The sequence below is a fragment of the Lipotes vexillifer genome, unplaced genomic scaffold (genome assembly GCF_000442215.2).
Source record: "Lipotes vexillifer unplaced genomic scaffold, Lipotes_vexillifer_v1.1 scaffold251, whole genome shotgun sequence".
Taxonomy (NCBI): Eukaryota; Metazoa; Chordata; class Mammalia; order Artiodactyla; family Lipotidae; genus Lipotes; species Lipotes vexillifer.
This window is the reverse complement of record NW_006770868.1, coordinates 3,002,056-3,016,243: the sequence shown is the minus strand read 5'-3', so window position 1 is coordinate 3,016,243 and position 14,188 is coordinate 3,002,056. Positions and strand designations below refer to the sequence as shown.

Sequence of the window (14,188 nt, the reverse complement as noted above, 5' to 3'; positions counted from 1 at the left end):
CGCAACTCTTTCCCAAGGTTTGGCTATGCTGTGAAGGGGAGGAGGGAGATGGGGCTCATGGGGGTTCTTTGGTTTTTTCTTTTTCTTTATTTAAAGGTAGAAAAGACTCAAACTTTTTAAAATGTCATTAGGATGAAGCCAATTAAGGGAGTATATTCATAAATTTTAGTTGCATATTAATACACAAAAAACATGTCCATATAATATATGGTAAATGGCTTTTTCCTGCGTACGATGTTGTTGTTCTTCTAACTTTGATGTGTTTGAAATAACTATTATCATCATTAGGAGGAACGTAAGTGCAAAATTTGAAAAATACCAAAAATATCCCTAAATTGTCATAAAGTAAGGCTTTCAATTGAAACACAAAATAAAACCTTTAATGTTAGCAAAGTCGGGTGTTTTGATTAAACATCTTGTTTATATGTGCTGTAGATTATAAAACTTTTGAGAAATAATAGGACTTGGGACCCTGACATTACTTTTTGTTGAAAAGCTTTATAGTGATTCTGCAGGAGGAGGTTCTCTGTCTAGAAGCAGCACTAAAAATTGAATTTTGATTATTGAAAAGCATTTATTTGTTGGATTGGCAGAAAATTCATTGGGAGGTGCGTTTGAAACTTTGCTTATTGATTGGTCTTGTGATCCTGGACTAATCATTTAGCTTCTCGGAGCCTTGGTTTCCTGAGATGAGAAAGGTGATAATGCCTGTGTCACAGGATTGTTGTAAAGGTTATATGAACTAACGCAGTAAATAACTGACACCGTATCTGGCACCTAACAAATGACCTACTAAAATTCAGAGGCATTGGTGTTACCATATTTAAAGGAGAAGGAACTGAATACTCGTTCTTCCTGCCTCCCTTGTTGGTTGGTTTATGGACATCTTTGCTGGTGTCTGACATTTCGACACTGGTGAGGCAAGTGGTTGGAAAAATTTAGAGCTCTGTCCTGTACTTGTAAATCTCAGGGGAAACCGTAAGCAGCGCTGGGGAAAACAGTGAGACCATTCTTTATGGAAAAGAGCAAACTTGTGAAAACGTGTGCTTAATCAGCAAGTACATGGAGTCTCCTATATAAATAGCTCAGAACTGTATTTAGTTCTTTTTCACCAGGCTGAGGGGGCCTGCCTGGAAAATACTTGACTTTCTTTCCAGCAAGGTTATCTTAGAAAATACTTAACTGTTTGCGAATTCATTCCTGGAGTCTTCCTATAAGAAGCTTCTTTGGGTTTACTGTCTTGGTTGTAAATGAGTCTTTTAGCTTTTTAATTAGGTATTTCATTAGGTTTTATAGACTTGTGGGGAGAACAGCCTTCTTGTGCTAGGACCTAGAATTCTTAAATTTTCCCTCTGTCCTAAGGAGTAGTCAGTGCATACTTGTTCTCTATATAGTCCTTCTGACTAAACCAGGGTGACATTCATTCAGAAGATATTTATTTGGGTGTCATACCAGGTGTCATGATGCAAGGAAAACAAAACAAACAAAGACCCTGTTCTCATGGTGTTTGCAGTTAATGGGGAAGAAGGGGACTGTTCAGATGATCACGTCCTCTGAGTCATACTAACAACCTGACAGCTCCTATGAAGGAGAGGAACCTGGTCCCACAAGGGGAGTGGACAAAGGGATGAAGGAAAGCTTCCCTGAGGAAGTCTTGAGAGCTGAATGATAAATAGAAATTAAATAGGTTAGGGTGAGAGGCATTATGGCAGCAGGAAGGGGAACAGCATATGCAAAGGCCCTGTGTCAGAGAGGAATATGATGGTTAAGGAAACTAAAAGATACAACAGCCTGTGAATCTGTAGTTACCTCAAAATTTTTTAAAAGCTTTAATAATAATTTTTTTAAAAGAAACTGAAAGAGGCCACTGTGTGGTTGGAGCATGGCAAATGAAGGGGGAGAGGTTTTGGGGATAAGGTGGGACAGGTAGTGCAGGGTCCTACCATGCAAGACCTTGGAGGTTATGTTGAGGAGTTTGATTTTTAGACCAAAAGCAGTGAGATAACACTGCAGAGTTCTAAACAGGGAAGAAGGTGATGGGATAAACAGGTTTGTATTTTGGAAAGATCACTTTAGTCATTATGTTCAGAACATCTTCGAGGAAAACCAGAGGGACTGCCCAGGGACCAGTGAGAAGGCAGTTACCATCATCCAAGGGAGAGATGCTGGTGGCCTGGACTTAAGTAGTGACAGTAGTAACAGAGTAAAGTGAATGTATCTCCACTTGTTTAGAAGGTAAAACTAAGAAAACCTGGTGATGGATTGGGTAAGAACACGAGAAAGTGGATCAGTAAAGCTGACTCTTAAGTTTCTGACTCACGCAACTGGATGGATAATGGTGCAGTTCTTTTAGATGGGAGTGGGAAGACCATCTAGGGAGAGGTGGGTGGAGGAGCTTGATCTGAGTTGGGACTTGGATGTGTTGAGTTTCACCTGCCTTTGAGCATCCAGTTGGGCAGGTGGAATAGGAAGTGGATGGATGTACGATCCTTGTGTTCATAAGGCAGGCCAGCACCGGAAATCAAGATTTTGGGGTCATCTGAGCCCAGGTGGGAATTGAAGATGCAGTTGAGGCTGCGAAGGCCTGTGGGGGAGAGTGTACAGAAAAGGAGAGGCAGGAGAGCCTGGGCCCGAGGAACCCTGGCCTACCTGGCTGGGCAGAGGAGGCTGTGTCTGCCAAGGAAATGGAGAAGAGATGGGACAAGAAGCAGAGGGCTGATGAGAATGGGTGCTTATGAAGCCGGAAGTCGAGAAAATTTCGAGGAGGGGGAGGTCAGTCAGGTCAAATGCTGCAAGGAGGCCAGGTCAGATGGCAACTGGAAAATTGCCCATCAGACTTAGAGACATGCAGGTCATGGGTGACCTTAGCTTGAGCTGTTTTGCTGATGCAGTGAAGGTGAAAACCAGACTGGAATGGGTTGGGGCATGCATGGGAGGTGAGGAAACAGACACAACTCTTTCCAGGGCTTTGCCTGGGGTGTGAAGGAGAGGATGGAGATGTGGATCGTGGGAGTTTTTGGTTTTATATTTTTCTTTGCTTAAAGGTAGAAGAGGCTTGAACTTGTTTAAATGTCATCGGGAAGGGAGCCAGTTAAGGGAGAGGTTAAATAATGCAAGAAAGAGAAAGGACAGTTTATTCATTCAGCAAATACTGAGTGCCTGCTCTGTGTCTAGGAATTCCTAGATAATGGGGATTCAGCAGTGAACAAAACAGACGGAAGTCTCTGTTATCACAGAGTTTATAATTCTGCTGGGGAAGATGGAGAATAAGTGAACTGATACAAAGTATGTCAAGGGTGGTAAATACTGTGATGAAAAACTAGGAAAAATTGGTGTAAAGTGAAAAAATAAAGCAGGTAAGGTGGCCCAGAATCACAAGGAGGGCAGTTTTAGGTGGTGAGGGAAGGCCTCTCTGAAGAGGTGACATTTGAACAGTCATCTGAAGGAAGGGAAGAGTGAGCCTTGTGGATATCTGGGGGAGGGAGGGCATTCCAGGTGGCAGGAAGAGCAAGTGCCAAGGCCCTGAACAGGACAGGCAACAAGTAAGCTGGGGGCTGGGTGGTAGGAGGTGAGATCAGAGGGATAGCAGGGGGCCAGATGTTTTAGAGGCTCAGAGGCCAAGGTCAAGATTGTGAGTTTTTATTCTGTGAGATGAGAAGCCAGTGGCGTTTTGTGCAAAGGAGCAGATGTTAATCAGATTTACATTATGATGGTTATGGATAATCTATTTTGAGCAGATGTAATCTGATTTACATTTTAAGGGAATCCCTCTGGCTGCTGTGTAGACAAAGATGTGGGCCGGGAGGAAGGGTGAGAGCTGAAGCTGTGAGACCAGTTAAGAGGCTCTTAGTCTAGCTGGGAGATGATGGTGGCTTGGTCTGGGGTAATGGGGGTGGTCCAGTGTGTGAGAAGTGATCAGATTCTAGATAGTTCCTCAGGAGGCAGTAGGGATGGGAGACTGCAGAGTTGGAGGGGCTTGACACTGTTTTCTAGCAGGAGAGAGTGCAGGCTGGGTACAGAAGTAGGTGAGTTTGTAGATTGGCCAACAGGAAGCTGAGGGAGTCTCCTCGTGTTGGCTTCTGATTTCTGCATGAAATAGGCTGCTCCATTGGTTGTGAGTAAAGATGAATGGTGATGACTAGGAGGGAGAGATGGGGTAATTTGAAGAGAGTAGAGAAATGTGCAGTAGTCTTTGTGGAGAGTTGGAGGTGGTGAGCTTAACTGGCAGTATTTAGGGTTCCATTGTGGTTGGTGATTAGGGCCTTTATAGACCTACCAACTTGCCCTGTAGTCAGAGGTCTAGTCGTTAGGTGGAGACAGGTCAGAGGAGAGGGTCATATAATCTAAGTTTGGGATTTTGCCAGAAGTTAAGACTAAAAGTCAGAGAGAGTCAAGCCTATTGTTTGGCTGTCATTCAGATAACAATCCTGTAATGGGATCCATCCTGGAAAATGAAAAAAGGGGAAAGCTGACAAGTTCTTGGCCTTGTCAGGTCTGACAGGCCAAAGAAGGGTCCTACTGGGAGCAGTTAGTAGGTCATCTGGAAGGAAAGGAGGTTGTGGGCGGAGAACAGGCAGCAGCTAGAAGTAGCACAGTTCCAAACAGGGACAAGATTCAGAGTGTGGGCAGCCACACCAGGCTGACTTGGGGTGGAGGAGGAGCTGAGGGTAGTGTTGGTTTGCATAGTAGAGAGGGGTATGCAGATCAGACGTGTGAGGGGAGGTGAAGGTTCCAAGGGATGTCGTGGGGCTTTGGGGGGTTGACCCGGGATGACGTTGTTGAGCTTGGTCGTGGTCATTGTTGGACTTAGCTTGGGAGTGGAGCAGAGAATGTGAGCTGGTGCCAAAGTCATTGATGAATGAGGAGGTGTGACCCGAGGTTCCTAACTGACAGTGATGGCCAGGAAGGATTTCCCAGGAAGACAGCGTGGCTTTTCAGGTGCAGCTGCTCCACCCCACTCAGGTCTGGCTCCTTTCCAGCCTGCTTATTTATTGCTGCTAATTGCCCAGTTGGCTGTTGGGAGAGCAGTGCCTGTTAAAAGGCAGGGTAATAAACTGGAGCAAGTGCGCCCACCATCTACTCCTCCTCCCTCACCCATCCTCCTCCTTTTTGGCTGTGGAGCAGACGACCTGGGTGTGAATCCTGTAGTGGCACTTCCTACTGTGACTGTGGGTAGGTGACTTCACCTCTCTGTGTCCAGATTCCTCACTGTATATGGTTAGGAGATGAGTCTCTTGTCTTCCTCAGTTGTAAGGAGGACCAAATGGGCACCTGCCCCTAGCGAATGTCAGCAGTTATTATGATGATTTGTGTTCCACTGATTTTCTTCTTTCCCTTGGCTTTCTGTCGTTCCACCGATGGCACTAGAGATTTTGCACTATTACTGACTCCTGTTTTAAGATAAGAGCGAGAGAACGGACATTTATTGACCACCTGTGTATGCCTGACACTGCCTTAGCCATCAATGCTTCGGGTTTGTTAAAAGAATTACCTACACCCAACTGCCTAGTTACAGTCTCTGGAGCATATGGGGCTGCTTTTTATCATCCTCATTTTTTTTAGAGTAAGACATCAAGATTCAGGGAGGTTTAATAACCCACCTGGCATCATTCAGCTAATAGATGTCCATCTTCTTTCGGAACTTCCAACCCATTTCTTGTCTTTCACCACACCAGGCTATGTCAAGTGGTCTATGGGACCTCATGCCACACACCTTTTCCCTGTTTTTTTTTTTTCCCTGCCTCTTTTTTTTTTTTTTGGCCACGCTGCATGCAGCATGTGGGATATGGGATCATAGTTCCCTAAGCAGGGATCGAGCCTGTGCCCCCCACAGTGGAAGCACGGAGTCTCAACCACTGGACCACCAGGGAAGTCCCCTGCCTCTTTTCAATGGAAAAAAATATTGTATTATCCAAATATATCTAGAAGCCAACTGTTGGGTCAGACTATATGGACCTACTACCCTCAGGCCATTTCCAGCTTTCCTGTGGCTCATGCTCATCCGTCTCTGTCCCCGCCCTGGCCCCAGCCCCCACTAATGCTTGCCTGGGTTATTAGCAGCAGCCTCTTGATTGGCTTCCCTGCTTCTATGCTGTCCACCCTCCTCTTTATACTCAAAACTGCAGCCGGAGGGATCTGTCCAAACGTAGGTCTGCTCAGGCCCCTCCTCCACTGCCCTCCAGGGGCTTCTCCTCATCTGGACCCCTACTGGGCCTTGTGGAGAGGATTTTTCAAATTTTTTTCTTTAACAAAGAGTGTTCTAGAGAGTGCAACAATTCCTCATACTTGTGGGAATACTTAAATATAGATTAAGAAGACTAAAGGAAATCTGTGATCACGTGTTTTGTGAAGATCGCAGTTTCTTGGTCTTCTGCAGTAGGTACTGCTCACTGTGGAGGGCTATGCCCTGCCCTGCTCAAGTCACACTGGTCCTTGTTCATTCCCATCGGAAAACCAGGGTGCACCTTCCTGTGGTCCTGTCCCATCAGGCCAGAAAAAGAGGTGGGGGGATTCCAGAGCCTGGGTTGTAAATAGGCTCCTGGAGGCCGGATGAGGCTCACGGAGCAGTACGAACACAGTATTCACGCTTTGAATTAACGATGCAAAACCAGTGTTTATATTGTTTCGCACTTATAGGTTACGGAGTAACTCGACATGCTTATTTGAGAGCCAAGTTGCCCAAGAGGTTACGAACACAGGCTTGGGAGCCTAATTTTCTGGGTTCAAGTCGCAGCTCCACCTCTCACTGGCTTGTAACCTTTCTGGATCTTGTCTCTTCATCTGTAAGATATAGCAGAGTTTGGCCTCAAACCCTGGTCCTCTGGCTCCTTAGTTGCTCTTTGTTCTTTGGCAACATTTTGCTTGTATAAAACGGGGATGTTTTGTTTTCTTTGTACTGGTCATAGTCCTTTATCCCCTGCAGTTAGTTTTCCACTGCCAGTGAATTTCTTTCTCCTTGATTCTTCCCTCTCCCTTAAGACAAAGGTTACAAACTGGTAGTGTAAGGTCAGGGCAGCCTGCAAACGAGTTTCATTTGAGCATAATTTTTTTTTTTTTTGGCCATGCCTCACGGCTTGCAGGATCTTAGTTCCCTGGCCGGGAATGGAACCAGCACCCCCTGCATTGGAAGTGTGGTGTCTTAACCACTGGATTGCCAGGGAAGTCCCTGAGCATAACTTTTTTAAACAGCTGAAATTACTTCTAATTACAGTTGGAGTTTTCACTTAAAATCCAGATTTTGACTTCTGGAAAAATCAGAACAACGGGCACCTCTGGGCTCAATCAGCTGGGACTGAGACTCTGCTGCACTCCATGCCCTGTTGGGTGGGGAGGGGGTCCTCCCTGCCCCTGATGTCTTATACCCACCTGTGTCTCTCCAGGAGGTTTCCTGCCTGGCCTCCATAGGTCTTTGATTTGATTACCCTTAGTGCCTCAGTGAGTAAGTAGCAGTCCTGGTGATTGATTTGTCAACTGGTGGGTTGACACCAGTGGCATTCTAGAACAGACTATTTTAGAGCTCAGAGGTCAGCACAGACTCTAACAAATGCCTAATTGCTTCAGATACACTTAACATCTAAACTTAACTCTAATAAGGTAACCATGACTGGAAGGAACCCTTGCATTTCAGTTCCGGCATCATTGCCCCTCTGACACGTCACAGTGACAGATAATATTACCACCAAGCAGAGTCTTGACATTATGCATGTTGATTTCTGCAAGCTGAAAGCTTGGCTACCAGCCTCCTGGGCTGGATTTCCCGGGCCACTCCCACAGCCTGGGGCCTCAGCTAGAGGAGGCCAGAGCTACTTCCTGAGGGGATTCTTGTCCCAGAGGAGCAGGAGCCGTGCCACAGAGCTCTCTTTAGCAGACCCTGTGTGTCACAGGCCTTGTGGTCCATGAGCGAAATGTTTGATATTAGTCATCTGGTGTTCCTCTTCTGTTTTCTTATGTGTGTAGTAAGAGGACATTGAAAGAGTGGCTTGAAGGTTAAAATTGCCACCTCTAGTGAGTCCAGTTACTCGGTTTTCACTTCCTAAAGGTCAGTTTAGAATAGAGTTGTCCAGGAAAAGGAAACTTGTCACTTCCAGAACTGTGTTCTGGGGTTGCTAGGATAACTAATGCCATATCCAGACCACTGGCTCTCAAGAGATTGTGTGAAGAAGGCTGGCCTTTTGGAGGTTATCTGAATACATGGCATTCAGGTAGACATGTTTCACTGGCCTGCTTTGATAATACCGCGAGCCTGCCAAGCCTGACACGTAGGAATGCATTCGACTAAGTGGCTGTGGGGGAGTCTGGCATGTTTAGATATAGGACGTTCTTGTCTCAATGGCACAAAGTCTTGTTCTCCTGGAAATAAGATGATCTCTCTTTGAGACTGTGACTTCTGAGTGTTGGCACTATTCCATAACCATAACCATGTAGTTGTCGTACCCTCCATGGTAAAGGTTTATAAATTAACTTTAATTCATAAAAATTATATATGCCTTAGCACAATATAAATGTACTTAATGCCACCGAACTGTACACTTAAAAATAGTTAATGTGGTAAATTTTGTGTTAGGCATATTTACCACAATTTTTTTAAGTGCTAAAGAAAAAGTATATATACTTACAGAAAATGTGGAAAAGAGAAAAAGATCATCATCCCCCTACTTAGATAGCTTTCAGTATTTTGTTATATTTGTTTTTTTTAATATACATATTGCATGCTCCTAACATGCCTTTCTTTCTTCCCCACCAGATGAAATTAAAGCAGAAATAGAAAAGCAAAGGTAAGCCTGGGCATGTTCTCCTTGCTGAAGTGCAGTATGAAGGGAGTAGTAGGTGGTGGCTGTGGGAACCCCTTTCTCTGCATGTTTTCCCATATTTCTGATCCTCGGGTGGCACACACTCTCCTAGCACAGCGCTGGGCACGTGGCAAGACTCTGTATGTGTTTGAACTGATACCGAGTTAACAGGTTACTGGCTCAACACCTGCATATTTGGAGGAAAGGATAAGGAAGGTCAAGTTAGTGCTGTTGTACCTTCTCTTGACAGAAGAGGCAAAGCCCTTGTCTCTTGTGTGTCATGCTTCCTCAGGCAGGAGGGCAGCTTGTTCTGTTAAGGGGCTGCTCCTCATCTTCATAGTAATGAAGCCAGTGAGTCCCATTTCAGAAATACAGCTCTGACGTGGCAGGTGCCAGGATTCAGTCCAGGCCGCTGTCGATAGAGCTTGCTCATCAGAGACCTTGTTCTCTGCCTGTGGCCCCTTGGTGTTTTTTCCTAATGCATGTGTTTAAACTTTTCATTGTCTAGCCCCACAGATGCAGTTTGCAGGCACTTTTAATTAAATGATTGCAAGTGAGATGGGAAGTTAGAGTGGGGGGTAGGAAAAGCAAGCTCTTTTTTTTTTTTTTTTTCATTTCCCCTCTCCGGCCCTCTCCTGCTTTTTTCCTAGGCTTGGTGCTACTGCACCACCAAAGGCAAACTTCATTGAAGCTGACAAGTATTTCCTTCCATTTGAGCTGGCTTGCCAGTCCAAGTCCCCACGGGTGGTCAGCACATCCCTCGACTGCTTGCAGGTACCGTGTTTCAACTTGGTGGTATAAAGGATGTTCTCTCAAGCCACAGGTAGTCCTTTGCACAGGATCTGTGCCCGTAACCCCCTGGTACTCAGAATGCTTCCGGAGGTGATGGAGAAAGGAGCATTCCAGCTCATTCTTTTTTTTTTTTTTTTTTTTCCGGTATGCGGGCCTCTCACTGTTGTGGCCTCTCCCGTCGCGGAGCACAGGCTCCGGACACGCAGGCTCAGCGGCCATGGCTCACGGGCCCAGCCGCTCCATGGCATGTGGGATCTTCCCGGACCGGGGCACAAACCTGCGTCCCCTGCATCGGCAGGCGGACTCTCAACCGCTGCACCACCAGGGAAGCCTTTCAGCTCATTCTTTATGGAGGTCTTGTGAGGGAGGGAAGAACGAGAGGTCTGACCTCTTTACCTAAAAAAGAATTTGTTTCTCTCGAAGTATTTTGTTGATCTCTCTTATGTATGTTTTCCTAAATGAAACCTTTAGCATTGATTGGAATATTTGGTACATATGCGGGTACATAAGATATTTAATGCTGCTTCTTTATTGATGGCATTAATATTCATAATGCCAAGTAGAAAAATAGATATCATCGACTCTCATTATTTGTGGTGATGGTCTATAAAGTTGCTGTGAACACGGAATTAGCAAACCCTGAAGCATTGTTCCTGGAGGGAATACAGGGCTAGGTTCCTGTGAGCCTCTCTGGTCACGTGTTCATCAGCTGATCAGTACGTAACTTTATTCTTTGTGTGTTTCTGTTTAAAGACACCTTATTTAATATATATTGTTGATTTGTTAGCATTGAACTTATGGTCAACAGCACTATGACACATGCCTGAACAAAGCTGATCACACGTCATTTCTCTGTAGGGCACATCCTACAGAGACAGCACTAGACAGCGCTTAGCACTGTGCATGGGGGCCATTTTAAATGGCGAAATCACCAACGAGAAGGACAAAAATGTGGAAACCATGGCAATAAATAGATCCCAAGAAAGACACTGTTTACGATATGAGAGGTGAAACAAGAAGGCAGAGTGTCTCCTTGTTTGACCTGAGCCAGGAACTTGTGCATCAAGTGATTCAAATTTTTCACTGCGCTGCAGGTGTCTGCAAGTGACCACAAAAGCGTCCCAAATATTGATTGGGGACTTACAAATTTTAGTGAGCGGGCACATTCACAAGTACAAACCTGTGAATAATGAGGATCGACTGTACTTAGGGCCATAAGTAACCTTGTTATAAGTTACTTTTTACTGGTGAAAAAGCAGCAGTGGAGAAGTTAGGGTGACTTGTCCAATGACGTGCAGATAGTGAGGGACAGAAACAGGACTACAACTTGGGCTTCTTAATTCCCAGTCCAGCATTCTTGTATTTTTCCTAAGATCTACTCATGAAGCTTCCGGTTACCTCAGAAACATTTGTTTTTAACCCCAGTGGGTGAGCTACAGCAATGAAAAGAGCTTGATAAATTTTAAAAAATACAGTGGAGAGAGCCACAATTTATCAGTACTTTCTAGAACAGGAATAGTGAATAGGTTCTATATTTTATTGCTTGGAAGCTGTGTTGAAAAAATACCTGGAACCTCATCTGGGTTTCTTGAGAAAGTGCCATGATTGATTGGTTATGTCTGCTGAGGAACAGGACTGCCAAGTGGCGGTGGGCATGCCACATCTTTGGCATCTCTAGTCTAATATTTACTCTATTAATTTCTCTTGTTTGATATACCTATACTTGAAAATTGATGAGAGTTTCTTCACAGAAGCAGCTCTTCTAAATGAAAAGCCATTTTCTCATTCAGTATAATTCTGTACAGATTGCCCTATGTGGAACATGTAATGAGCCAAGAATTTTAAAGTGGCAGGCTCAAATCCTACTTCTATCCTAAAATATTTGTTGCTGTGAACATTTTCAGAGGAAATTTGGCATAATTTGCTGTTTTGTCCTCATGTTAAGGTTTAGTTTGGAAGCTGGTCCTGATAGTTAACATTATTGATGTCCTAAACAATGCCAGTGTATTAAGCACTCAGCCTGTGCTGGGCCCTGTGCTAAGTGCTTTATCCCCATCATCGTGTTTAATCTTCCCAACAACCACCTGAGGTTCCTACTCTCATCCTCATTTTAGAATCAATGAAACTGAGGCTTGGAGAATAAAATGATCAGCCCTGCCAAGTTCCCCTGGCCAGGCAGTGATGGGATTGGGTGGATGTCTAGGACTTGTTTACCCCGAGCCTATGTTCTTAATCAGGGGTCCTTATGCCATGAGCCAAATCTGGCCTGCAGCCTGCTTTGGTAAATAAAGTTTTATTGGAACATAGCTGCCTTAATCTGTTCAGACTGATATAGCAGAATACCACAGACTGCGTGGCTTAAACAAGAGACATTTATTTCCTACAGTTCTGGAGGCTGGGGAGTCCAAGATAAAGTACCAGCTGATTAAGTTCCTGGTGAGCCGTCTTCCTGATTTGTAAATGGCCAAGTCCTCACTGTGTCCTCACATGGCAGACAGAGCAAGCTAGGTGTCTGGTCTCTTCTTATAGGGCATTAATCCCATCATGAGGACCCCACCCTCATGGCCTCATGTAAACTTAATCACCTCCCAAAGGCCCCACCTCCTAATACCATCATATTGAGGGTTAGGACTTCAACATAGGAATTGCGGAAACAGAACCGTTCAGTCCATAACACCAGCCATGCCCTTTCGTTGATGTATTATCTATATGGCTGCTTTCCAGCTACTACAGCTGAGTTGGAAGAGTTGGAACGGAGACCATGTGACCTTCACAGCCTAAATATTTAGCATGTGGTCCTCTACAGAAAAAGGCTGCTGACCTCGGCTCTTAACTATTACCCTGTAGTCTGGCCTCTTTAATTAAAAATATGCTGTGTTTTCCTGGAAATAGTCTGTTTCTGGAACTCTGTGTGCGTGTGAGCATGATTTCTGATGGAGACATTGACGTCCTGCTGTGCTTCAGCGACTTGAGTGCAGTACCTGTCTTGAGGCTTTTGGCATGTGGTTCACTCTCTTTTTCAGAATGGAAGTTCTCTGTAATTTGATAGGTACACTAAGATTTCTTTGGTTAGTATACAAAATGCAAAATGTATCATCCTTTTTATGACATTAGAAAGTGGCTGGGTGCTCCCTGGAATACTGAATGAAAAAATTCATTTCCTCTTGGGGTTTGTCCTTGCAAACCTTTTTGACTGGCTTTTCCCAGTGTGGGTGATGTGACTTCTGCCTTGGAAATGGAGGGCCAGTGTCTAGGAGTAAAGGTTGGTTTTGGCAGGGTTGAAGCCAGCTGCAGAGGCATCCATAATGTGCCCTGGGCATTTTAAGGAGTCCCTTTTTGAGCATGGAGAGATGATGGGGTAGCAAAGGTGCTTCTGGGTTTGGTTTGCTGTGAGTACAGAGCTCAGCATTCCCTCCCCCACAGGGAGAAGCCCAGAGCCTTCCCTTCTCACTTCTCCCAAGTGATAAAGATTCTCCTTATTCCTTTTCTCCAGCACCTGGTCGCCACACGCTCCCCCAGGGCCAGGACTGAAGGAAGGAGGGTTAGTTCAGGCTTTGCCTAAACTAGTGAGTGATCTTCAAGTTTTTCTGGGCACATACCGACCACAGAAATTATTTTTGAGAATATTCTCTCAGAATATACGTATTTCTTCAATTATAAGATTATATACAGATACTACTGTTAATAAATTATGTACATTATAAACAATACAAAAACAGACCTTTTGAAAGGGTAGGACAAAAAAGTAGATAGAAACAGACTTCTAATATTTTCTTTCTATGTAAGGCTGTAGGAAACCACTGGTCTGAGCCATCTGGTTCGTACCACAAGCATTATCTTTTTTTTTTTTTTTTAATAAATTTATTTATTTTTGGCTGTGTTGGGTCGTCATTGCTGTGCACAGGCTTTCTCTAGTTGCAGTGAGCGGGGCCTACTCTTTGTTGCGGTGCGTGGGCTTCTCATTTCAGTGGCTTCTCTGTTACGGAGCACGGGCTGTAGACGTGCGGGCTTCAGTAGTTGTGGCTCGCGGGCTCTAGAGCGCAGGCTCAGTAGTTGTGCACGGGCTTAGTTGCTCCGCGGCATGTGGGATCTTCCCGGACCAGGGCTCGAACCTGTGTCCCCTGCATTGGCAGGCGGATTCTTAACCACTGCGCCACCAGGGAAACCCACAAGCATTATCCTTTATCTCTTATTTCTAAAAGACTTTGGATTTTTTAAAGCACATTTTAAAATCTATTGTAATAATATAAATTGTACCTGACTATATTCTCTGTTAGAAATTTCTTTTAGAACTTTACAGATTAAGGCTGAAGGCTCTTGGACTGCTAACCCCAAACCCAGTTGCCTATTTAGGTGTATAATTTCCTCTCTCTTTTTCTTTCTTTTTTTCTTTCTTTTTTTTAAACATAAATGATATCACTTATGATATCATTTTTCTGTGGAGGACCACATGCTAAATATTTAGGCTTTGTAGGTCGTATGGTCTTCATTTCAACTCTTCAACTCAGCTGTAGTAGCTGGAAATTATATCATATATCATTTATACTTGTACAGATTTTTCTGTGACTTGCTTTTTATACCAGTGTTTTTAATGCCAGAACACTACA

The 14,188-nt window shown here is 44.4% G+C and overlaps 1 protein-coding gene across 1 annotated transcript in view; it reads left to right on the top strand.

The window, feature by feature from the left end:
• Positions 1-14,188, top strand: part of ARFGEF2 (ARF guanine nucleotide exchange factor 2) — a 100,890-nt gene that overhangs the window by 5,954 nt on the left and 80,748 nt on the right. Inside the window, exons 2-3 of the mRNA XM_007446397.1 lie at positions 8,744-8,774; positions 9,440-9,563. Coding sequence (XP_007446459.1) covers positions 8,744-8,774; positions 9,440-9,563 — 155 coding nt within the window. The remainder of the gene's footprint in view (positions 1-8,743; positions 8,775-9,439; positions 9,564-14,188) is intronic.